The sequence below is a fragment of the Balaenoptera physalus genome (assembly GCF_965194825.1).
Source record: "Balaenoptera physalus genome assembly, chromosome: 1".
NCBI lineage: Eukaryota > Metazoa > Chordata > Mammalia > Artiodactyla > Balaenopteridae > Balaenoptera > Balaenoptera physalus.
The window spans coordinates 78,633,809-78,658,907 of NC_138882.1; the positions used below are offsets into that span (position 1 = coordinate 78,633,809).

General features: G+C 52.2%; 3 protein-coding genes across 6 annotated transcripts; all 3 read left to right on the forward strand.

The window, feature by feature from the left end:
• Positions 1-122: 122 nt before the first annotated feature.
• On the forward strand, positions 123-15,211 carry ARHGAP30 (Rho GTPase activating protein 30). 2 transcript variants are annotated; one of them, XM_082465328.1, is made up of 12 exons: positions 123-1,145; positions 5,730-5,832; positions 7,613-7,757; positions 8,648-8,730; positions 8,902-9,009; positions 9,735-9,862; positions 10,348-10,519; positions 10,599-10,702; positions 10,781-10,858; positions 11,134-11,535; positions 12,475-12,740; positions 12,833-15,211. In XM_082465328.1, the coding sequence occupies exons 1-12, from the start codon at positions 1,049-1,051 to the stop codon at positions 14,450-14,452; spliced, it is 3,306 nt and encodes a 1,101-aa protein (XP_082321454.1). In that variant the 5' UTR covers positions 123-1,048; the 3' UTR covers positions 14,453-15,211. The 2 variants fall into 2 exon arrangements, with proteins under 2 accessions (XP_082321454.1, XP_082321455.1); XM_082465329.1 differs by having other exon boundaries at positions 12,475-12,569.
• Positions 15,212-16,120: 909 nt separating this feature from the next.
• USF1 (upstream transcription factor 1) lies at positions 16,121-21,918 on the forward strand. 3 transcript variants are annotated; one of them, XM_082410073.1, is made up of 11 exons: positions 16,121-16,264; positions 18,125-18,217; positions 18,590-18,639; positions 18,801-18,916; positions 19,270-19,371; positions 19,611-19,806; positions 20,056-20,143; positions 20,279-20,337; positions 20,483-20,577; positions 20,827-20,955; positions 21,151-21,918. In XM_082410073.1, the coding sequence occupies exons 2-11, from the start codon at positions 18,210-18,212 to the stop codon at positions 21,238-21,240; spliced, it is 933 nt and encodes a 310-aa protein (XP_082266199.1). In that variant the 5' UTR covers positions 16,121-16,264; positions 18,125-18,209; the 3' UTR covers positions 21,241-21,918. The 3 variants fall into 3 exon arrangements, with proteins under 3 accessions (XP_082266199.1, XP_082266200.1, XP_082266201.1); XM_082410074.1 differs by having other exon boundaries at positions 18,801-18,885; XM_082410075.1 differs by lacking the exon at positions 18,125-18,217 and having other exon boundaries at positions 16,125-16,264.
• A 109-nt stretch (positions 21,919-22,027) lies between these two features.
• Positions 22,028-24,632, forward strand: TSTD1 (thiosulfate sulfurtransferase like domain containing 1). Its single transcript, XM_082413431.1, is given in 5 exon segments — positions 22,028-22,286; positions 22,495-22,617; positions 23,131-23,293; positions 23,384-23,430; positions 23,433-24,632. Coding segments are annotated over 5 exon segments (549 nt in total). The 5' UTR covers positions 22,028-22,210; the 3' UTR covers positions 23,573-24,632.
• Positions 24,633-25,099: the final 467 nt, after the last annotated feature.

The following is a 25,099-nucleotide window of genomic DNA, read 5'->3' on the forward strand; positions in this document are numbered from 1 at the left end:
CTGTCTTGCTCCCTGGACTGTGTAAGTCCTGAACCTCAGTGCTGTCTGTCTCAGCACCATCCTCCTTGTGGTCCCAAGTAGCGGAGGAGTTAGTTTGCCTGGAACTATATGGGGGACGGGGGAAAAGAAACGGCCTCCACAAGACCTTCAGCCATCTCTGAGAGTCGAGGTCGGACAGTGGAACTATAAGCCCTTCCAGGACAGGCAGTGCCTTAGTTGGCAGTGGTTTATATCCTGTATTGTATTGGAGTCTCACTACAACAGGCCTGGAAAGTAGACGACAGTGTAAACTTTTTACAGTCAAAGAACCCAAAATTCAAATGAGTTCCACAGAATGTTAGAGTTGGAAAGATTTAAAGATCATCTTAGTTCACTCTCTTCATTTTTTTATATGTGTTGAAACTGAGGCTCAGCAAAGTCATGTGACTTGACTGAGACTACAGGCTGGTCAGGGCCAAAGCCTGGGCATACCCCCTCCTGGGTATGCCTTGCACAGCCCTGTGTTGCTCTGCTCCTAGGCAAGTCTCGGGTCTCCACCTCAGACCCCAGAATTCTGGTCTCCAAGGGTGTCAGTCACCTGCTCACGCCGCAGGCGCTACCGCCCACCCCAGGGCTCTGACATCACCTCCTCTTGACCAATGAGTGGAGGCCCAGCAATGGGTGAGGATGTGAATGTCAGCTACCTCCCCCACCCCAGCTCTGTGGTTGCAAAGATGCTCTAACAGGAAGCGGGTTTAAGGAGCTGCACAGCTTCCTGCCCCCCAGGGCTGAGCAGGGCGAGAAGGGCGAGTGCCAGGCCCGGCCACGAGACACAACTTCTTGCCGGGGTCCTGGCAGCTTCCTCTTCCACAGCCACTTCCGTGTGGCCGGGGCCCCAGAGGCAGGAGCTGCTGCCCGTTGCCCAGGCCACCCTCCACCCCCAGTTCCGAGCCCTGCCCCCCTGGGGCCAGGCCAAGCCCAGAGGCTGGCTTGGGATCCCATGGGGGACTAGTAGGGCAAAGGTCTTAGGGGACAGAGGTGGCCGGGCCAGAGCCCTGGGGCTCCGGCCATGAAGTCTCGGCAGAAAGGAAAGAAGAAGGGCAGCTCGAAGGAGCGGGTGTTTGGGTGTGACTTGCAGGAGCACCTGCAGCACTCAGGCCAGGAGGGTAAGGAGGCCAACCCGGAGCTGCTGTTGGGTGGAGGGGGAGGCGTGGAGCTTCTCCAGCCTGATCTGGGCTGAGGGTACAGAAGCAGCTTCCAGGAGCTCATGGAGAAGGGGCAGTGGCTTGGGGTCACCCCCAGGAAGCTGATGAGCAGGCAGGGCAGGAAATGTGGCTCAGCAAAGAGCCTTGTGTGACTGCCTGGGGGTGAAGAGACTGGTGATGAGAATGGGGGCACCGAGGGAGCACTGAGAGGAGAGGAGGGAGAGACTGGAGACCCAGGAGAGGTAGAAGAAACAGAGGTGAGAAGATGACAGCTGGGGGACAGGAGAGGAAGGCTGAGGGGACAGGGTCAGGAGATGAGTGGCTGAAGGGGCATGGATGGTCCTTAGGTCTGAATGAAAAAAGACAGGAGAAGGGCCCCTGGAGAGCCTGAGGATGGCACATGGGGAGGATGGGTGTTTCCTGGTTGGAGGAGACGAGGTTATGGGGCTCTGATCCCTCTGCAGCCTTGCTGGGCCACAGGTGCAGGGTGGGGATAGTCCCCTCCCTCAGTTTCTCTGATTCTCTGGTTTTCTCTGTGCAAAGGAGAAACAGGTTCAAAGTGGAAGGTGAGGGGAGAAGCTGCTAAAATGGGAACACCAGAACCGTAAGAGAGATGGCCTGAGGCCTGGTGTGAAGATGGGGGTAGAGGGTACAAAGGAGGGTGGGGGTGAGAACTGTCTGTGGAAAGCATCCTCCCTGAGTTACCTTGGAGGGCGCTTGGAAACGCCCAGGACCAGGGACAACACTGGCTCCCAGCTGTGCTTGGTGTGGAGTAGACACTCAAAAACATTTCTTGATTTGATTTGGAATTGAACGCAGGTATCCTGACTGCCCAGCCCAGCTTGTTTTTTGGTACTTCGACCTCCTCCCAAAGAAGGGCATGATTTCTCCCCCACCTCCACCCCAATCTGTCATTTCCTCTTTGTCCTCTGCTCTGGGCTGTGCGCCTGCAGTGGAGGGAGGGTGATGGTGGTTCCCAGCTCATTTCCTGCTCTTAGCCCCGCCCCTGTGTCCCCAGACACCTCCTTCCCCTTTTCTCCTCCCCCAGAGGCCCCCATCCCACTGACCTCAGTTAAGGGAAAGCCCAGGCCCCAAGGAAGGGTGTTAAACAGCCGAAGTGGCTTCTCTGTGCCTTTCTTTCTTTTCTAACAGGGCACAGCCCAGCCGCCAGTGTGGGGTTGACTCCTTTACAAGGGATGCCTCTTGAGAATGACGGCTCTTGTGTGAGGGCCACATGATTTAATTGGGGCTGATGTTCTTCCAGTTCTCTGCAAACCCTCAGTTCAGCCTCCTCATCCTGGCGCTGTCCTTCCCTGTGGACCCCCAGCCAACCTCATGTTGAGACACTGAACTCACAGCCAGCCCAGATCCCACTCCTGTATCCCTTCCTGGCCTCTGTCGGCATTCCTAGAAGGTGAGGGACATGTTCTCCGGAAGGGATAGGCATCTGGTTGCTGGGTCCTGATCCTAGTGAATCCCAGAGAGAGAGAGCCAAGCACCTCCTGCCCTTCACCAGAACCTCACCTGAGTCCAAGGGGGGAGGAGTACCTTGGGCACCAGAGCAGCAGTGGCAGCCGTCTCCCCTTCTCCCAGCTCCTCCTAGCATAGACAGGTGGAAAGTGGAAGGACAGAGAGAGGCCAGTGATGGCTTCTCTCTTTAAGCCAAGATCCAGCAAAAATGAAAGCCCAGGCCAGGAGAGCTGTGTTTGTGGTTAACTTATCCTCCCTGATTATCTTGGTTTCCCCCATCCTTGCAGCTTCGCTCCATCTCAGCACCCTCTCCCAGCTCTTTGCCCTAGGTGGGTCTCTTCCTCCCCGAGCCCTTATATGAGTTGAGTTCTTCCTTTTCCTAATATTTCTCTCTTTGAGATCTTGTTCAGGTTTCCAATTCTCCAGTTTCCTAAGCTTCAGGCCCTCCTCCCTGACCCACCCTTTGACTCTACCACCCCAACTATGTCTCTAACTTTTACCTCTGACCCCATTTCTCTTATCTCTGTCTCCTTGACTCCTCCATCCCTCTGATCCCATTATCTCTTCTCCCATCTCCTTGACCCATTTCCTCTATGGCTCTGACTCCTTAGGCTCTCAAATGCCTTCCTTAAAGGCATGCCTTCTTCAAAGGCCTCCTGTGGAGACTCAAAGTCAACAGAGAAGGATGGGATGGAGAAGACCTGGACTGATTGCAGTTACTGTGAAAACAACCTGGGGTTTAGGTGACAGCGAACTATTTATGAGTCAACAGAGTGATGGCCGAAAGAGTTGGGGTAGCATTATTCACCCAAGAGTAGAGCAACAGCTTGAACCAGGAAGGTCTGCCTCATCTCTTCATTCAGTGCTGGGAACCTGAGGTCAGGGGACCCTGGCAAATGGGCAGAGGTCCTGAAGGGATGGATGGTGAACCGTAGAGCCAGGACTAAGGTGAGGCAGGAGAGGTGACTAGGGTGCAAAATGTAAGGAAACTCTCACACTCAGGGCCAGGCAAGTGAAGTCCTAGGTGCTTCTTTCTTAAGGAGGCATTCACTCTCAAGATCGTGCATGTGCACAGTTGGCACTTGCGCAACCCTAAGAGTGAGTGCTTAAATTTTGCAGCCTTGATGCTTTCCTTGTCTCACCCAAATCCTGGCTCTGGGGTGCAGGAGGGTAAAGGGTGTGGACCCCAGGTCATATAAAGAGGGTTTAAAATAGTGTTTGATGGATTTATTGATTTTCTTCAATCTGTATTTCTAACTTACTTAATTCCACAAAGAGCCTGAGATGGATGACTTGCAAAACACAAAACTTTACAAAAAGAAAAAATGACTGAAGGAATTGAGTTGAAGGGAAAACAGGAAGGGTAAGATCAGTACCTAGAAATGCATTTCAGGTGGTTCTATATGGTTCCAAGATATGGGCTCTGAGCTTCCTGGTAGTTTAAGAGGTAAACATAATCAGGTATGAAATTCATAAAGCCCATAAGAAAAAAATAGGTGGCTTAGGAGAAGCACAGCTTTTTCTGTCACTAACACATGACAGGAATTTCTCTGGTGAGTCTCAGTTAATTGGACTCAATGTTTTGTCTTAGGCAATATTCTCTATTAAAGCTCCAGTTCATTGACTAATTCACTGAGTAATTTAATAAGCATCTTTTGAGCACCTGCTCTGTTTCAACACTGTGCTAGACGCTGGGGAGGATGTTACTATTTGTCAGAAGGTATAGATACAAAATATACAAATCATAACAAAGTACAATAAGTACTATGTACAGATATAAACAAAGGACCTTGGGAAGTATAATACGGATGTAAGCGAAGGGTTCAGAATTGGAAGTGATGTCTGAAGTGTGTTTTGAGGAATGCATAGGGGCTCACCAGGCAGAGACAGAGAGGAGGGCATTTCCAGGCAAGGGAAAACATGAGTGATGGTACCAAGGCTTGTTCAGGGAGTAGGAAAGTGCTGGATCATAGGATTTATTGGGGGAGCTGTCTGGAGCTAAGGCTGGAATGGCAGCTGGACCTGGTTTGTGAAAGGTCTTATACAGTATACCATGTTGAGGAGCTTCTATTTTATTCTGTGTTTGTAAGCTAAGCATTGAAGATTGGGGTGGAGCAGAATGTGTACATAGCAAAGGATTTAAAGCATGGAAGTGCTTAAAAAAAAAAAGAAGTAAAGCATGGAAGTGCTTTAGAGAGATAACTATGTGGCCTTGTGGAGATGAGATTCAACACACGGTTTCTGAGGATTTCCCACAACTGAGACACCATGACAAATAAGATGAGGAACAGCAGGATGGGTCACACTTAGATCTTGTCCTTAAGGAGCTTACAGTCTAGTAACTGGGAAGGGCTCCGAAGAAGGGAGAGAGAATACAACTTTTTGCACTCTTGGATTTGAATGCTGGCTCTAGCTGGGTGATACTGCACACTCATTACTTCTACGATCCTCAGTTTTTATGTCTAATGCATAGTGCTTGGCATATAGTTGTTTCTCTCCTGAACTGACCTGTCTGAAGGTCTGTCACAATTTCATGTACCTTCCTATGGCAGATCTAAGATCCATGCATTCGCTCACCAGAAGAGGTGCTTCACAATAATGCCCATCAGCTCTGTTCCATTTTGGTTGCAAGAGCTAACGTTCCTTTATCTTATGTAAAGTGTTACATAAACGCGCTTTCGAGACCAGTCCTTCACCCTGAGTCCTCTTGCAATCACATCGCTGTCCCTTTAAAATTTCTGTAATAGCAACTAGTAATTACAGAGAGAGAGAATTTCAGGTCAACAAAGGCAGAACTTTCTAACAGAAATGGGCAGTCTGGGGAGGCAGTGAGCTCCTCCTTACTGGGGGAGTTTATGCCGAGACGCTAGACCCAATGGGCAGAGAGATTGTAACGGGTTGGCAGGCTGGACCTGATGTCCTGCAAGAATCTTTCTGACAAGTTTTTATTCCACGAGCTTTGCCTTCAGTCTTCCCAAGCCCCCTTCCCTGACACATCCATTTCTCAGACCCCCTGTAGTCTCTGACCTCCCAGACCTTCTGATTTCTCTTTCTCTGCCCCATCTGTGTTCCCAGTGCCCCAGGTGCTAAGGAGCTGTGCAGAGTTTGTGGAGGAGTATGGAGTGGTGGATGGGATCTACCGCCTCTCAGGGGTCTCTTCCAACATCCAGAAGCTCCGGTGAGTCAGGCAGTGAGGGGAGGGCTCTGTGGCCAGGAGGCCAGGAACCATAGGGGTGAGGGGATTTGGGGAGAAGGAAACATAAATGATAGATACTGTCCAAGGGAGGAGCTCTAGTCTCCTCGGGAAAGGTTGACACCATGCCCCACACTCCCCACAGGCTAGCTTGCATGCATGCATGTGTGTGTGCACACGCATGTACCCACACACACACACACCTCCCCTCCCACCTGCACCCACCCAGCTTTAAAAACAAATTTAGATATAATTCACATGCCATAAAATTCACCATTTAAAAATGTATAATTCAAAAAATATGTGTAATTCAGTGGTTTTTAGTACATTTACAAGGTTGTGCAACCACCGTTATCTAATTCCAGAGCATTTCATCAACCCCAAAAGAAACCCTGTACCCCGTAGCAGTCACTCCACATTGCCCTTCTCCCCCAGCCCCTGGCAACCGCTAGTCTACTTTCTGTCTCTATGGAGTTGCCTATTCTGGACATTTCATATAAGCGGAATCATATAATTGTAAATTTCTGTGTCTGGCTTTTTTTACTTAGCATGTTTTCAGGGTTCGTGCATATTGTTGCAGGTACCAGTACTTCATTTCTTTTTATGGCTGAATAGTATTCCATTGTGTGGCATTATCACATTTGTCTACCCATTCATCAGTTGATGGCTATTTGGGTTGTTTCCACCTTTTGGCTGTTATGATTAATGCTGCTACAAACATTTGTGTACAAGTATTTGTGTGGACATATGGTTTCAGTTCTCTTGAGTATATACCTAACAGTGGAACTTCTGGGTCATATGGTAACTCTATGTCTAACTTTTTAAGAAACTACCAAACTGTTTTCTATAGGAGTTGCATCATTTTACATTCCTACCAGCAATGTATGAGGGTTCCAATTTCTCCACATCCCAGCCAACACTTGTTAATGTGTGTCTTTTTGATTATAACCACCCTAATGTGTGTGAAGTGATATTTCATGTGTATTTGCATTTCCCTAATATCTAATTATGTCGAACACCTTCTATGTGCTTATTAGCCATTTGTGTATCTTTGGAGAAATGTCTATTCAAATCTCTGCTCATTTAAAAATTAGGTTATTTGTGTCTTTTGAGTTGTAAGAGTTCTTTATGTATTCTGGATATTAGACACTTATTAACTCTATGATTTGCAAATATGTTCTCCCATTCTGTGGGTTGTCTTCATTTCCTTGATAGGGTCTTTTGGTACACAACAGTTTGTAATTTTGATGTTAAATTGATCTATTTTTTTCCTTTGGTTGCATGTGCTTTTGGTGTGTCATATCCAAGAAACTGTTGCCTAATCCAAGGTCATGAAGATTTACACTTATGTTCCCTTCTGAGAGTTACACTGCTCCATCTTTACACATACCCAGAAACACACATTTAGGCTCATTCCCCCACTTCTACCGACTCCTACATGCCCCTACATTGCTACTCACACCGACTCTACATCCTGATATGTACCCTTGTTCATGCATAGATCCATTCACCTATCCACTTACCCATCTCAACATCCACTCTGCACGTTGACAGACACAACGCCTTATACTTGCTGCCTCACGTATACACACGCCCCCAACCTCTTCCTTCCAAGATTCATACATGTTGACCCTTGACCCTGCCTGGAGCTCATCTCTACAGCTCTCCCTAGGTGAGGGTCCCTCAAATCATAGATTGAATGTAGGTGAGGGTCCCTCCATCTCCCCAGACCGTCACCACTCTTGACCACTCTGCACCTCCCCAGGCAGGAGTTTGAGGCTGAGCGGAAGCCAGACCTGCGGCGAGATGTTTACCTTCAGGACATTCACTGCGTCTCCTCCCTGTGCAAGGCCTATTTCAGAGAGCTGCCAGACCCCCTGCTCACTTACCGGCTCTATGACAAGTTTGCTGTGAGTTGAGTGACAGCGGGGTGGGGGGAAGAGAAGGCTGAGGGTGACCTCTGTGGTTTTGGCATCCCAGATGTGTCCAATGCCAGACCGAGTTCTAGGGATCCTGCATGACAGAGACCACATGAAAATGAAAAGACCCCTCCCTTACAAGTCTCGTAGCCCTGCTACCTCTGCCCTCCCCTGTCCCTCTGCTCTTCATTGTTCCTCCTTTCCCTGCAAAGTGCACACAGTGCAGGGTGAGATTGGGGGAGAGGAGAGGTCAGACAGAGAGCAGAAGCTGGAAAGCCCTTGGAAATCACCTAGACCGGAGCTTCCCTACATTTAAGGGAATGAGAACCCTTTTAGGAAGTCAATGATTTTTTCAAGCGTGCCCTTCCATGAACTGTGATCGTGTGTTCAACATCTTTTGAAAAAGAAAATACATGACAAAAGCGCTCTCTTGAATTGAGTAACACTTTTAAATTAAGTTGCATTTTATTGAGCATGACATCACTTAGAGACCCTGAATACCAGGGCATGCCATTCAGCCCATACAGGCCAGAATGGGTGGGCATGGGCCTTCCTGGACACCTTGAAATCAACTCCATGGCCCCTGGGGCACCCACAGGGTGGAACCTGATGTGTTCCAGAACCAGAGCACTACTGATGAGGATGCGAAGGCAGAGAGTGGCAGTGAGTGGCTCAAGGTCACAAAGCTATTAAGTGGCATAGCCAAGATTCATCGGCAGGTCCTGTGGGACCCAAATTCTACGTCAGTGTGCTTCGAAGATTCAACCTGGGGGATGGAGTGGAGTACAGCACAGACTGTTTCTGAGAGTTTGGCTCAGAACTCTGGGGAGGAAGCAGGGGCAGCGCTGGGTCACTGACTCCTGCTCCTTGATTTCAACCAGGAGGCTGTGGCAGTGCAACTGGAACCTGACCGTTTGGTCAAGATCCTAGAGGTGCTTCGAGAACTCCCTGTCCCAAACTACAGGTGTGTGGGGCTCCTTCCCACCCAGAGTCCTGACTTACCCCACTCAGCCCAGCCTCTCTCTCCACCTGGGGCCTTGACTTGTCACTTCTCTTCCTGCTCCCACACCTCAATCCTGCCTCTGCCTGAGCGCTCCCTTTGTGAGCTCTACCCCATGACGCCCCCTTTCTGCAGGACCCTGGAGTTCCTCATGCGGCACTTGGTGCACATGGCCTCATTGAGTGCCCAGACCAACATGCACGCCCGCAACCTGGCCATCGTGTGGGCCCCCAACCTGCTGAGGTGGGTGCGTGTGTGGGGATCCTGGCAGAGCCTAGCCCCTGGGAAGCTGCTCGAGGATGGGGTGTGGTTGTGTGGGTGCACTGGAGAGGGGTCTCACCCGGTGAGAACAGGAAGTTTCAGGATCACATTGAGTGCGATGGAGCTCACCCACGTGAGCCCCTTCTCCGAGCTTGAGTAAAGTCCCTAAGGACAGAGCCTTTGTGCTTTCTTTTTTTCTTTTTTGTCCACACTGAGTGGCATGCGGGATCTTAGTTCCCTGACCAAAGATCGAACCCGTGCCCCCTGCAGTGGAAGGACGGAGTCCTAACCACTGGACTGCCAGGAAATTCCCAGACCTTTGTGTTATCTTACACTGCATCACTTAGCTCAGGGACTGGAGCAGGAAGGGGTGGGGGGGATCCTTGTCAAACGTTTGTTGAGCAAATGTCTTGGAGAAGTGGGCTGCATGTCACTCCCTGTGGTGCAAGGCAGACTATAAGAAGTCCTGAGATTCGTTATACACAAGGCACCCTGGTGTGCAGAGGAGGTAGAGATTAATCCTGAGGAGGGTGTCCAAGAAGGCTTCCTGGAGGAAGTGGCCATTTGAGACTTGAATCATGCATGTAGATTAAGAGGTGGAGATGGGGTTAATGGCATTCAGGGGAAAGGGTATAAGATATTTTTAGGGAGAATTCGAATGGGGAAGTGTGGTGGGGCTGGGGGAGAATAACTCCACACCTCCACAGGTCTAAGGACATAGAGGCCTCAGGCTTCAATGGGACAGCAGCCTTCATGGAGGTGCGGGTGCAGTCCATTGTCGTCGAGTTCATCCTCACACATGTGGACCAGCTCTTTGAGGGTGCGGCTCTCTCTGGTCAGTGTCCTTCCAACTCACCAAATCACCACTCTCTGTCTGGGAGTCATGTCAGAGTTATAGAGAGCCTCCAAGATCATCTAGTTCAGTCTCCCTGCTTTGCAGATGACAGAACTGGGTCTCGTAAAGTGTTGTTGCTTATGGTCACGTGGAGAAGACCCTGCAGAGAGAATGGTGCAGTCAGGACTTGAGTAGGCCTCTTCTGCTCTCCGTCCAGGGCATAACTTGACCTCTTAATCACCATCCATCCTGGTTCTCAAGGCTAGTGAAGGATCATTCCCACCCCCGGCCCGCTGGGCCAATGTCCTGGGATCTTCTGGCTCCCTTTGGCCCTGAGGACTCCCTCTTGAGGAGCTAGAGACAGAGGGTCTGCCTCCAGGTCTATCCCTAGCATGGTAGTTGGTGAGTGGGAGGGTGCAGTGAGGAGCTCGGTACCCATAGCCCTCTCGCTGTTCCTGGCTGGCCAATTCCTCTTCTTTTCCTAGGTGGTGAGGTGGAAAGTGGATGGCGATCACTTCCAGGGGTCCGGGTGTCAGGCAGCCCCGAGGACCTTATGCCTCGATCCCTGCCCTACCACCTGCCTAGCATCCTGCAGGCTGGTGATGGACCCCCACAGATGCGGCCTTATCACACTATCATAGAGATTGCAGAGCACAAGTAAGGCCTTCTTCCTGGGCCCTCCTCCCCTGCACTGGCCACCAGGCTCCAATTGCAGTGATTTCTCCATCCCCTCCAGGAGGAAGGGGTCTTTGAAGGTCAGGAAGTGGAGATCCATCTTCAATCTGGGTCGTTCTGGCCATGAGACCAAGCGTAAACTTCCACGGGGGGCTGAGGACAGGGGTAAGTCTGGGGAGATGTAGGGGGAGCTCTGCTGAGGGTGTGCCAGGCCCTGGCTCTACGCACGTCCCTGTCTTGCAGAGGACAAATCTGATAAGGGGTGTCTGCGGCCAGCCAAGAGCATGGACTCACTGAGTGCCGTGGCTGGGGTCAGTGATGGTGAGTACAGGTGTGCACTCATGTGTGTGTGTGTCGGGGCGGGGCGCGGGTAGTGAAGGCTAGTGACTGTACCTCCAGGGAGGGAAGGGGGTTCCTAAGTAGATGTTGGTGGGGTGACCTCTGACCTGCTGGCTGTGTAAGGTTTGCAGTAGCGGCTAAGGGAAGCTGGGCCTGGTGTCTTCCAGGCTAGAGAAAACAGAGGGCACTCTCCAGAGCCTTTCTGAGGTGTCCAGTCCCCTTGCAGAGGCTGTTGCCTACCTCTCTCTCCTCCACAGAGCCAGAGGGGCTGGTGGGACGCAGCAGTCCTCGGCCAGGCCCACTGCTGCTGGCGAGCTTGGAGAATGATTCTGTGGATGCAGCAGAGGGTGAACAGGAGCCCGAGGCGGAGGCACTGGGTGGCACGAGCTCTGAGCCCGGCACACCACGACCTGGGCGGTCAGCAATCCGTGCTGGGGGCAGCAGCCATGCACAGCGCCGTGCCGGCGTCCACATCTCGGAGCCCTACGACGTCAACCTCCCACCACACATCAGTTCTATGCTCAACATATCCCCAGGCATCATCTCGAACGTCTCCTTGGCCGGGTTTGCCCGTGGTCTTGAGTACCCCACCCTACAGCCCCAGCCAAGCCCTGCCTCTGGCCCTGTCTCTGGCCCTGGCCTTGGCCCTGGCCCCCCAGGTGAGGATTCAAGGATTACCCAGGGCTGGGAGAGGGGACTAGAACGCTAGGCTGAGGCTCCGATGCTGGGGAATCTGCTCTGGGCTTTGGGTGGTTATCTTTAGCTGCCTCCCCGGATTCAAGATTGGGGGAATCCAGTAATATTATCAGGTTGTGTGAAATTCTTGCAGAGAGGATCTCTGGCAGCCTTAGATCACTGATATACCCAAGAATGGGGATCTGTGTCAGATATATACAGCAGGGATTACTAAGTACAAAGTGGGAATATATCATAGATGATGGTAATAATAATAATATTAATACTAATAGCTAACATTTGTCGAGAGTTTATGATGTGCTTTGTTAAGGACTTTGAAGGCATTAGCTATTTCATTTTCTCATAATGTTGACACAGGTATTGTTGTTATCCTTATATTACAGCAGTGGAACCTGAGACTTAGGTTAAACAATTTGGTAGGAGGTGGCAGAGCTGGGATCTGATCTTTGCTCTGACTCCAGTTGCTGAAGTGTCAATAATGAGAAGTACTGAGGCAGCACTGGGTACTGGGTAAGGATAAGGGCTATAGAGTTAAGTAGTCTTGGATTCAAATTTTGGCTGTGCCACTCATTGTTTGTGTGACCGTGGACAATTCTCTCGGAGTCTCACTTTCCTCATGTATAAAATGGGGATAAATACCCTACATTATAGGGTTGTTTTATGGAGAAAATAAGATAATGCATTATAAAATGTATAGCACAGTGCTTGGCACCTGGTAGGAGCTCAATAAAGGTGGCTATAAGCCAATAGTTAGGGATATTGGTCTGAGAGGGTCGGCCACATGGAGTATCTATGCTGGGAATGTTGGGCCCATACTGTAGCAATGCTAGGAAGACTCACATTGGAAAGGGTCAGGGCTGGTCTTGACCTTTGTATTCCTGGGACTACCTTTCTCCCAACAGATGAGAAGTTGGAGGCAAGTCCAGCCCCAGGTCCCCTGGCTGACTCAGGCCCAGCGGACATGACCCCTGCCCTGGAGGACTGCCTGTCCCAGGAGGTGCAGGATTCCTTCTCCTTCCTAGAGGACTCAAGCAGCTCAGAGGCCGAGTGGGTGGGGGTGGTGGATGGGGAGGTGGCCAAGGCAGGACCAGCAGGAGCAGCCTTCTCCCCTGGGGAGGACGACCCTGGGATGGGCTACCTGGAGGAGCTCCTGGGAGTTGGGCCTCAGGTAAGGAGGCGCTGTGCTGGGTTCGGGGGTGCTAAGGAATCCAGAGGGTGGACAGGGCCACCTGGTCCTGAGCCACGATGCTGTGCTTACAGGTGGAGGAGTTCTCTGTGGAGCCACCCCTGGATGACCTGTCTCTGGATGAGGCGCAGTTTGTCCTGGCTCCCAGCTGCTGTTCCCTGGACTCTCCTGGCTCCAGGCCTGAAGCAGAGGAGGAAAGTGGGGAGGAAGTCTTCCTGAGCGCCTATGATGACCTAAGCCCCCTTCTGGGGCCCGAACTCCTGACCTGGGAGGGTTCAGGCAGTCTAGAGGAAAAGGGAACAGGGTCTGGAAGACAGGAGGCTCCAGGACAGGCTGAGGGAGAACAGGCGTTCTGGGAAGTTGAAGAGGACAAGGAGGCTGAGCCTGGAAGTAGAGGGGACATCAGGGAGGAGGCTGAGGGGAGCCCAGAGAGTGAAGTGGAGGGTGCAGAGGCCAGTGAGGACGGAGTGGAGGCTGAGGGAAGCCAAAAGGTGATTGACAGTTTGAGCGAAAGATGCGGGGAAGAGAGAGAGGAGACAGAGGCCAAGGGAGAGGAGTCCAAAGGTCAGCAGGAGGATGAGAGTATGGAGGAAGCTAAGGGTGTGGAGGAAACAGGAGGCGAGCAGGGTAAAGACCAGGGGAAGGAAGGAAAGACTGAGCGAGAAGAAGAGGCTGAGGAAGGAGATGAAGCCCAGGGAGAAGCCGGGAGGGACCCAGAGGATGGGGCCCAGGAAAACCAAACTTCTGAAGAGAGCTGGGAAGTTGTACACAAACAAGAGGCTGAAGGAGGCAGAGAAGATGAGGTCAAAGGGCAGAGGGGGGATGCGAACCAAGAGGCAAGAGAAGACCAAGGAGATGGTGAAGATAGCAGAATCCCAGAAGAAGCAGCTGAAGGAGGAGCAGGGGAGGTCAGCAAGGAACGGGAGTGTGGAGACGGAGAAGCTGAGGGAGACCAGAGGGCTGGAGGTGACCATTTAGAAGAGGGCTCCCTCCCTGAAGTGTCACCTGTAGAGTCCCTGGAGGTTGACAGTGCCAAAGAGGGCAATGCCCAGTCCTCTGAGACAGAACAGGCAGCCCCACAGCCACGCCGGCCAGAGGAGCTGGATCCTGAGGGGCAGCCCAGTCCCCTCGGCTCAGCTGGTGGTGTGAGCATGCGCCTGGCTTCCACCCTGGTTCAGGTCCAACAGGTCCGCTCTGTGCCTGTGGTGCCCCCCAAACCACAGTTTGCCAAGATGCCCAGTGCAATGTGTGGCAAGATCCACGTGGCACCAGCAAACCCATGCCCAAGGCCTGGCCGGCTTGATGGAACTCCTGGGGAATGGGCCTGGGGGTCCCGAGCCTCCCGCTCCTCTTGGAGGAATGGGGGCAGTCTTTCCTTTGATGCTGCTGTGGCCCTGGCCCGGGACCGCCAGAGGACTGAAGCTCAGGCAGTTCGGCGGACCCAGACCTGTACTGGGGCTGGGGACTACAGCCTCATCCCCAAAACCTCCCCCTATAGCATGATCCCTGCCTATTGTCCTCGGCCCCTTAGCTGCCTGGAGCTCCCGGCTGAAGGCACACAAGGGTCTGGACCCCGGAGTCGGTTTAGTCTGCCCCCGAGAGAACCCCAGCTCCCTGAGCCCGTTACGTCCCCCCAGCGCCGATCGTATGCATTTGAAACACAGGCTAACTCTAGGAAAGGTGAGGCACTGTGATTAGGGCCAGAGCACTGGGCAGAGGGGACAGTAGCTGTCTCCAGGGTCTCTCCGCTGTCTCTTCGGCAGCCTGAGCAGCTTTAGTGCCCAACTTTATAGGTTTTGGCCCTCCAGCTTCTCTTCATGACTGTGGGAGGCACGTCTTGGTCCGTTTACCTGAGGTTGTCTCAGACACAAAGCACTTATCCCTTACGAGATTCCAGAGACAGTCACCAAGATCCTGTTCCCAGAGAGTGGGGTCATTGGCCAAAGGGAACAAAGAGTAGGCGGCAAACTTAACGGTTTCTCAACGTGAAGAATGAAGGCAGAACTCCAGCCAAGTTCCTGCCCTCTTAGGCAATGAACCTCTCTTCATGGAAGTCCAGAGTAGAGGCAGGGGTCAGGGCCAGATCAGAGCCTGTTACATACAAACACTTCTAGAGTTACCCATCCTTGTTCTACTCTTGGGCCCTGAGACACCTCTTGCTCCTCTTAACTCCAGATTAGGAGGAAAATGTGCAGGAAACTCTTTGAATGCGGAGTATTTGTTGGAGGGACTGGCTCCCTTCCCAGCTCCCCCACCCTCTGCCTCCCTGCATCTCAAGGAAGAGAGGTCTTGTATAGATCTCTCTGGCCTCTCCTTTCTCCTTTGGAATAACTTCCTATTTTAGGGAAGGGGAATGGTGTCACTCAGGCCCTGGGACTGCTTCTCCCGACAGGCTGTGGCCACACGTCCCGAGGGGCAATGTCTCAGAATAAACGTTGTATTTTTACACATAAGTAGTGTGGTGTCTCATTATTCTTATTAAGGTCTTGAGTGATACGTTTGGCCAAACGTTGTGTTTTTCTTTTTTTATTATTTCGGTGCTCTTCCTAAGTTGTTGTCGTGAAGACCTGTAGCTAGAAACTAGAGCTGGGTTCATGGTGGTCAGGAAATGGGGAAGAGAAACTTATATTTACATAATGCTCATTATATGCCAGTAAAGGCTAGGTATTCTATGTGCACAGAATCTACGCTCTTGATTTTATTTGGTTCACCTAATAATTCTATAAGGTTGGTACTTGTAATCTCCATTTACAGATGAGGAAACCAATGTTAAGTCAAACGTTGCCAAAAGTCTCAGAACTAAGAAGTGGCAGAGGTTAGGTCTGAGACCCGAGTTTATCTGGCTCCAGAGTGTGAACTCTTCCTATTACACCACACTACTCCGAATCCATTAAGGGTAGGTCTTGACTGAAAAGAATGGGAATCAAGATACCTCTCACAGAAACTCTGAGTCTCACAAAAACCATAAGCCTTGGGGGTCTTTGGGTGACCGCTAACGCTAATACAAATTCTATGTATGCCCAGATATGTCCTAATCTCCAACAGAAAACTTAAAAAAGATGTCCTTTGTTAAAGATGGCGCCTCCATCCGATGTCCCTCTCTTGATCTAAGCTGGCCTCTCTCACTCCCTTCTCCTGGAACTAAAAAGGCACTGTCCATCAGAAAAATGGTAGCACCAAGTTAGTCGTCCTTCTCCCGTTCTTGGACTAGGACGAAAGCGACTAGGACTTCAAGGCCATTCTCCCGAAATCCCTGAGCATTGCTTCTTCGCTGACCCAGCAACACCCACAACACGCCCCATCCAAGCCCTCATCAAGATGGAGCGAACGGAAGTGGGGCGACTCAGAGGCTGAGTAGGCTGGGCGGGTCCAGAGAGACACTTCCGCCCCTCACCAACATGGGCGCGGGCCGGGAGTGCGCATGATCAGCTGTCTTTGGAGATACCCCAGTCCGGAGAGGGAGAACACGGTTGGGGGGAGATCGGCGGCTGAAGCTGCCTTGGCCGGTGAGTGCAGGACACGGCGGGAGTCTGGAGACTGGGTGCGCCGGCGAGGCAGAGCAGCCTCGATTTTGTTTCCGTTTTTTAGGTTCAGGAACTGCTGGGGCGGAAGCCTTTGTTTTGAGGGAGGGGGCCGTGCCTGGTTCGTTATCTCCCCCTTTTGTGGGCCGAACTCACTCCCCGCCCCCGGGCGCACACGTCCCCGCCCTCCCGCGCTGCTATCCGCGAGCCGTTGGGCCGGACACTGCGGGGCCCGCTGAGCCCCCGGTGTCCTTTCCTACCTCTGCGGAGCAGCGGAGGCTGGGGGTGAGCCCGGCCGGGCTGGCCGGGTCACCGCGCGGGCTCCTGGTCTCGCGCCTGGCCGGCGCTCAGCTGCTGAGCGCCTACTGGTTGGTGGGCCTGCAGGGAGACGCCGCATTCTCAGGCAAGGTCTAGGCGCCTGACTTCTTTGCGAACTTGATTCTTCTTCCCTTTGTGTCGAGACTTAGGGCTCTTGCAGGGCCCTCGTTCCCTGAGCGTGCACGCCACAACATGCTAGCCCGCTTTCCGTGTCGCATACCCCTAATGCTCAGGAAATGCTTCCCGATGTCCACATAAGATTTGAATAAGTAGCCTGATCCCGTTACTGGGTGTCCTCAGAGGCTGCCCCTGTCTGACAGCTGTGGGCCATAGAGACGCCTCCTGTGCCCTGGCCTCTGTTTCATTGCTTCCTTCTGCTGTCAGCGCTGCAAGCCTCAGAGGGGCACTTCCTCCGCAGGCTTGAGGATGGAGAGGTAAGGTGGTCTCGAAACACTGGTGCTACTTCTCCCTTAGGGGCTGGGATCTTCTTGCAGCGCTACTTCCTCCGGACAGTTTCACTTTCAGTTCCTTTTTTTTTTTTTTTTTGGTTAACACTTTGGATACAAGCTTTCCATGGCTCATTCGCGGAAGATAAAGGTCTGGGGGACCTTATGGGTAGAGGATTTACAAAAGTCTTACCCCTTTCTTGTCGGGATTATTTTATCGCTTTGTACTATATAGCTGTTTCTTTCTGGAGGCATCTGTCTGCTCAGCCCTTTGTTTTTCCTGCCCGCCTCCCCAGTCCGCGCCCCCCCGCCCGGGTGTCAACGGTCTTAAGGCAGGCACCTCGTAGATGGATTCCTCCCCCATTGTCTCTTCTCTTTCCGAACCCCGAACCTGGAGTTTCGCCCCTTTTTGCTGAGGCTCAGTTGATTTGGAGTTGTCATGGCAACATTTTAGCAACTGTGTTGCTAAAAGGCTACAGGAAGGCTTGGTGAATAAAATAGTAGGAGCCTGAAGATGATACACTTGGGCTTTAGGGTCTTTAATGACTGACATAAAGCTGGACTCCCCAAAACAAGAGCCCTGTCAGTAGAAAGGGGCCCGAGGGCCAAGTCTGGTCTCTATGGTTCCGGAGGTTTTTCCAATGGGTTTCAGGTTTCCCTTTCCTAGATTTCAGGACAGGTACAGTATGTGCCTGAGAGGCTGAAAGAAGCGTCAGCATCCACGGCCCTGTGTTTTTTGATAGCTGTGGTCTAAACATGGCCCTTCCTAATCCCCATGTCATGGCAGATCGTAATAGCTTTAATAATAATCCATCCAGAAATATGTTGTTTCTCAGTCTTGCAGTATAATTATTCCCTCTCCATCAGGAGATGGAGTGATAATTGGAGAGACGCGGAGCACCATTTGTAGAGTTGCTTTTTCAATCACTGTAGCCAGCCCTCAGTATCAGAATGGAGAAAGCTGATTGTCGCCTGCAGATGATTGGTGTATGTTCCTGGATGTGTCTTCAGGGAGCCTAGGTTCTAGAAACAGGGGAGCTTTCAGTTTCCTGGACTCACTAGACTCCCTGATTCCTACCAGGACTTAGCACTCAGGCCTGTGAGGCAGGAGATACGAAGACTTCCAAAGAAGGACCAATTCCTCGGATGTGCCCCCTCACAGAGAGATGAAGGGGTGAGTGAAGAAGAGGTAGGGTCTGGGATGGGAGATGGGAGGCCTGGGAGAATGCAGAATGGCTAAGAGCACTGGCTCTGGAGTCAGGCAGACCTAGATTTAGGTCCCAGCTACATCACCCTGCTAATGTGATCTGGTTTCCAGTTTATAAAATGCAAGTAGTGCTTCCTACTCATAGTGCTGTTCTTAGTATTAAGTAAGATATTGCCTGTTAAGTGCTTAGCTCAGTGCTAAGTAAATACTAGCTCTTGTTATTCTAACCTAACCTAGCACCTGTTGGGAATGCCAATGAGTTTGGGAGCCATATGTTACTGGGCCAGTGAGCTTTTAATTCACTTTCCCTTATTCTTCCTCTTGTCCCTTCACAAACAGGCAGCAGAAAACAGCTGAAACGGAAGAGGGGACAGTGCAGATTCAGGAAGGTGAGTGGGAGAAACGGAACTGAGCTGAGACCAAGAGCCCATCGTGGCCTCTTCCCCTACCCCATGGGCCTATCACCTGTACAAGCTTCTTATAAATGACATGCAAGTGCAACAGAGGGAGAAAAGCAGTAACTCACAGACTTGTCCTTTTCCTAATTCAGGCGCAGTGGCAACTGGGGAGGACCCAACCAGTGTGGCTATCGCCAGCATCCAGTCAGCTGCCACTTTCCCTGACCCCAACGTCAAGTACGTCTTCCGAACTGAAAATGGGGGCCAGGTAAGGGAGGGGGCCAGGTGGCTGCAGGTGTTACCTGGGGTTGGGATTGAGGGAGGTAATTGAACCTGTCATGGGTAGAACCTGGTTTGGAGGATGAGGTGAAGATGTGGACTATTTGGGGGGAAGGGGATGGGGGATGGAGTATGAGGTTTGGAGTAGAGATTGGTGTGGGGTAGGGGCTACGCTGAAAGCTCTATATGGGGAAAGGAGGGGGAATGGCTAAATATATGTCTCTGAAGGATTCTTGTTTGGGGGCCCTATCCGAGAGAAGCTTTATGAGGGACCCTGGAATCCCTAGCACTTACTCTCTTGTTCCCTCTTCCCCCTCCTTCCCCTTTCCTCCCCGCCTCTAGGTGATGTACAGGGTGATCCAGGTGTCTGAGGGGCAGCTGGATGGCCAGACTGAGGGGACTGGTGCCATCAGTGGCTACCCTGCCACTCAATCCATGACCCAGGTACAGGGGTGTGGGCTGCAGAGGGGACTAGAGCTCTGAGTAGTAAGATGAAGAAGGGAACCAATAGGATAGGTGTCGCTAGGGATAGGGAAGCATCTAGGGCTGCCTTGACCCAAAGCACTGGACTCTCCCTTTCTGGGTGTTTCTCCCTCCCTCCTCCCAAGGGATAGAAGCTGCAGAGTAGTTCATGGGAAGTATTTAACTGTCACTTGTCTCCGTTCTCTTGCTCCCCTTCCCAGGCTGTGATCCAGGGTGCGTTCACGAGTGATGATGCAGTTGACACAGAGGGGACAGCTGCTGACACGCACTATACTTACTTCCCCAGCACTGCAGTGGGAGATGGGGCAGGGGGTACCACATCGGGGAGTACGGCGGCTGTTGTTACCACCCAGGGCTCAGAGGCACTACTGGGGCAGGCGACCCCTCCTGGCACTGGTGAGATATTACGTGAGGATGCTGGCTGGAGGGGCTAGGCTAGGCTGTGGGACATGGCTGGTGGGCAGTGGGCCTTTACTCATGATCCCTTAATGATCACAAAGACCTGGGCAGGCAGTGAGTCTGGGGCTGCCCTTCCAGCAGGAGGCAGTATGTCCTTTTTAGAGGAGGGTCCCAGGGCCTTGGCCTTAGAGCTTGGTGAGGTTCCTAGGCCTATGTCCTGACAGAACCTACCGTGCATCTTCATAGGTCAGTTCTTTGTGATGATGTCACCACAAGAAGTGTTGCAAGGAGGAAGCCAGCGCTCTATTGCCCCCAGGACCCACCCTTATTCCCCGTGAGTAACCCTGTTTCTTTTCAGTTACCAGAAATGGTCTTGATTCCTTCCAGATTTGGTATAATTCCTCACCCCAAACTCCAATCTCATTTTTTGACCCTCCCTCACTCTGGCCGCTCTGGGCTCTGTTGTTAGGAAGTCAGAAGCTCCCCGGACAACTCGGGATGAGAAACGCAGGGCTCAGCATAATGAAGGTAGGTATGATCTGCGTCTGAAGCTTGGAGCTGTCTGGTGGGATTGGGGATAGCAGTGATGTTGAGGGGAGAGGTTAGGTAATTTTACCCTGGGGCCTTTGGTGACTTCTCCCTGAGTCACCTTGTCCTCTACTTTGCCCCACAGTGGAGCGCCGCCGCCGAGACAAGATTAACAACTGGATTGTACAGCTGTCCAAGATCATCCCAGACTGCTCCATGGAGAGCACCAAGTCTGGCCAGGTCATGGAAAGACCCTGGTAGTGGGCAAGATGCCTGAATTCTGTCTCCTGGTATTGTTTCCAGAAATGGTAGAGAGTGGGCACACATGGCAGTAGTCTTTTCCTACCTCTCTCTGAGGTTCCTGAATCCCTGGGAGATGTTATTTCACCATCCTTAAGGGAAAATGAGGTCCAAAGTGTAAACATGCTTTTGGAAAGCAAGCCAGGTAGCTTATATCCTAGTCCTCATTTTGCTGGATTTTTCTTACAGAGTAAAGGTGGAATTCTATCCAAAGCCTGTGATTATATCCAGGAACTTCGGCAGAGTAACCACAGGTTGTCTGAAGAACTGCAGGGGCTTGACCAGCTGCAGTTGGACAATGATGTGCTTCGACAGCAGGTCAGACCCCCCCTACCCTCAGTATAGCTGTCCTCAGCCTCCCTAACCACTAACCCAGCTTGGGTCTCCCTATTTTGTTTTCCACAGAGAGGGCTTTATCTTTTCCTCCTCACTGGTGGGGGTCCCAGTAAGTTCAGGGACTTGGCTGTGCCAACTTTGCTACCTATTTTCCTTACTGCCTCCTTCCCATGGTAGGTGGAAGATCTTAAAAACAAGAATCTGCTGCTACGAGCTCAGTTGAGGCACCACGGAGTAGAGGTCGTCATCAAGAGTGATAGCAACTAATTCTGGGGATTCAGAGGCTTTGGGCCCTACAGCCCCTTTCAGAGAACTGCAGATGGCCCAGGAGCAACAGGCTAACCCCGTGCCCTTTCCTTCACTGCCCACTTCTGGCGTGGGACTGGGGGGAGTTCAGAAGGCGTGTCTTTGAACTGAGGCCCTGTGATACAGCAGCCTGCAGTGGTGTGAAACACACACGTGGATGCGTACTGACATCCTCGCCCAACCCCACCGTGCAGCCCCTGGGCCCTTGTGCTCCTCTTGCACAATGCATGTGCTGTCTCCATGCTGGACACTGGACACACTGAACTGGGGGGCTTGCCCTGTGCTTGCTTAGAGTGCCGGCAGAGGGTCTGCTGACAAGCAAAGCTCTGGCTTGCCCCAGGACACTGGCGCTTCCACTGGTTCTCCCTTTCCCTGGAGCTCAGATGTGCACCTGAGGACTCTGGGGAACAGGCTTCAGCAAGAAGTGGGGATAGGATGCTTAGCAGTGGCTGCTGCCCCAGGAAGAGGGGACTGGCCGGCAAGCAGCGAAGGCCTATGCAGAAGTCTCTGGAGCCAGGGAGAACAACAGGCAGGGCCCACTGGGGGCCTTACCCCCTTGTGGGGATGGTTTTTTCCCCCGCCCCTTTTCTTTCTTTCCTTTTTTTTTTTTTTTTTAAGATAAAATATTAAGAGCCACAATTGTCTCCGTTTTTTCTCCTTTTGCGGGCCCCAGGGCGGGAGGGAGGGGGCACATTGTGCTTTGACCAGTAAGGGTTGGGCCAAGGTTAGGGTGGGGAGCTGCTCCTGGACTCTGAGTCCTGCTACCTGTTGGACACACCTCAGACCGGTGTGTCGTTGCCCGCCCACGCCCGGCAATCGCGGAGATTTCTCTAGCGGGCGTGTGTTAGGGCCACCAGGAATCGGGGCCGCAGGGGGCTATGCGAGAGGCGGTGCCTTCGCTTCCGGTTCCGGCTCCGGGAGGGCGCGGGAGATGCTGCGGGCGCCCAGGGGGCTGGCCGGGGCCGCATTCCTGAAACTCGCATTTGCGGCGCGCACCATGGCTGGAGGTACCTGCAGGGGAGACCTGGGATCTCGTGTGGGCCGCGCGTGGAGCCCCCCGGTGGAGGTGCACACGGAGGGAGGCGCAAAGGGGCGTGGCGGAGGGGGTCCTCGCGTAACCCCCGCCGGGTTGGGGCGCGGCCAGGTGAGGGGGTGCTGCGGCAGCCGGGCCTTGCAGACCTGCTCCCTTCAAGCCTCTCGCGCCCCCTTCCTCAGAGCCCACGGTCTTGCTCCCCGAACTCCGTTCGCTCCTAGCCTCCGGCCGGGCCCAGCTCATCGACGTGAGATCTCGGGAGGAGGCGGCAGCTGGGACCATCCCTGGGGCGCTCAACATCCCCGGTATGGGATGGAGAGGGGAAGCCCTGGTGGTGGAGTAGAGGCCGTCCAGGAGAGTCTCAGCCAATGGGACCTCACTTAGGATGGTGTGGGGAAGGCACTGGTTACGGGGCTCCTGTGTTCCGGTAGCCCCCAAACTTCCCTTAAGACGGGTTGATTGGAGGCGGATCCTGGCAGCGGAACTGGCCCTTCCAGTTTGAGGGGATAACGGGCGACAAGGAAGTGGCAGGCCAGCTTCTGTACACGCTGGATCTCCCCAAGGCTGAATGCCTGAGTTTGCCCGCTCCTTCTCACAAACTAGGGAAGTGGCTTCCGTTCAAAGGTTGTGTGGCTGACTTCCTGTGCAGGTAGGCTGTATCTTGTCCTTGAGGTTGGGGGGTGGTGGTCACCGTGTGTTGTTTTGGGGCCCCCTGGAGATTTGTTCGACCACAGGACCGTCCTTCCAGGCCCAGCCTCAGAGCCTGAGATTGCCAAACTGCCGGCTTTCCATTCTGTCCTCTCGACTCTTTCTCCCAGTGTCAGAGTTGGAAACTGCCCTGCAGATGGAGCCAGCTGCTTTCAAGGCTTTGTACTCCACCGAGAAACCAAAGCTGGAAGATGAGAACCTCATTTTCTTCTGTCAGAGGGGCAAGCGCGGCTTTCAGGCCACACAGTTGGCCTTGGGCCTTGGATACAAAGGGTATGGGGATGGTGTGAATTGCTAGCTGGGGCGTGACTGGGGACTGCCTCCTGGGCTTGTCCTTCCCTCACCCCTGTTTTTTCTCCACAGGGCTCGGAACTACAAAGGGGCCTATAGTGAATGGTTCCAGAAAGAAGGTTAGGTAGCAGGAGGCTTATTGAATGCTCCCTCCACCCGCCCATGGCCTCCTTCACTAGGAGTGATGAAGGGGCTGACTTGCTGGGTTGGGCAACTTCTTATAGTGCTGTGCACCAAAAGCAACAAATAAAGAGCAGTTAATTAAAGTATTGGAAGCACTTAATTTGTCAGGTGGACGGAAAACAGTTCTAATCTTAATCTAGACTTCATTTCAGCCCTAGGTTCTTCTTCTTCCAGCATTCATCTGCTTCTCCACCCTCACACACCAAAACCAAAACAAAAATGAAAACACCCAGCTGTTTGCTGAGAGACTATAATTCAGAATCACCTGGTAGTTTATTTATTTATTGGCCGCGTTGGGTCTTGGCTGCTGCGCGCGGGCTTTTCTCTAGTTGGCACGAGCGGGGGCTACTCTTCATTGTGGTGCGTGGGCTTCTTACTGCAGTGGCTTCTCTTGTTGCGGAGCACGGGATCTAGGCGCGTGGGCCCAGTAGTTGTGGCACATTGGCTTAGTTGCTCCGTGGCATGTGGGCTCTTCCCGGACCAGGGCTCGAACCGGTGTCCCCTGCATTGGCAGGTGGGTTCTTAACCACTGCGCCACCAGTGAAGTCCCCACCTGGTAGTTTTAAAAAAAAAAAAAAAAAGTCTTGGGTCCCATCTCAGATTCGGAGTCTCAGCAGTGGGACCTGGGCATTAGTGGTTTTACAAGCCCCTCAAATGATTCTGATGTGCAGTCAGGAGCCAGAACCACTGCTCTAGACCAGACATCAGCAAACTATGGCCCCACTTGGTCTTGCTGCCATGACCATTTGTTTACATATTGTCTATGGCTACTTCTGTGCTAAAATGGCAGAATAGATGTAACAGAGACTGTATGTTCTTCGAAGCATAACATTTTTACTGTCTAGTCCTTTATAGAAAAAGTTTGCCTACGCTTGCTCTAGATCTTCAGGTCCCCAGCCCCAACCTCACTTCCCTCAGACTTTGTCACTGGGTTGAGGAAATGAAAGGGCTCTCCCAGGCAGTCGCGTGAAGAAATGGATGCCACTCTTAATCTTACACTTGTGTCAAACAGAGATTACAGGTATGAGGAGTTCCTCCTGTGCCCGCAGAAAGAGGTCCCAGTTTTTAGCAACACTGTTCTCTGATCCCATAGTGGATTTAACAAAATTTAACTGGTAAAAAAAGAAAAAAGAAAAAGCACATGTTCACTGAGATAAAATGCAACACTATACAGTAGGTATATAACTTCCCTCTAGCATGGTTCATGGTTTAAAGCAGCGGTTCCCAACCTTTTTGGCACTAGGGACTGGTTTCGTGGAAGACAGTTTTTCCACAGACCAGGGGTGGGGGTGTGATGGTTTTGGGATGATTCAAACACATTACGTTTATTGTGCACTTTGTTTCTATTATTATTACATTGTAATATATAATGAAATAATTCTACAACTCACCATAATGCTGACAGGAGGCGGCGCCCAGGCGGTAATGCGAGTGATGGGGAGAAGCTGTAAATACAGATGATCTTCATGCACTTGCTCGCCTGCCGCTCACCTCCTGCAGTGTGGCCCGGTTCCTAACAGGCCACGGACCGGTATTGGTCCGTGGCCTGGGGGTTGGGGACCCCTGGTTTAATGCATATGGTTCCAGACCTTCTAGATATTTTAA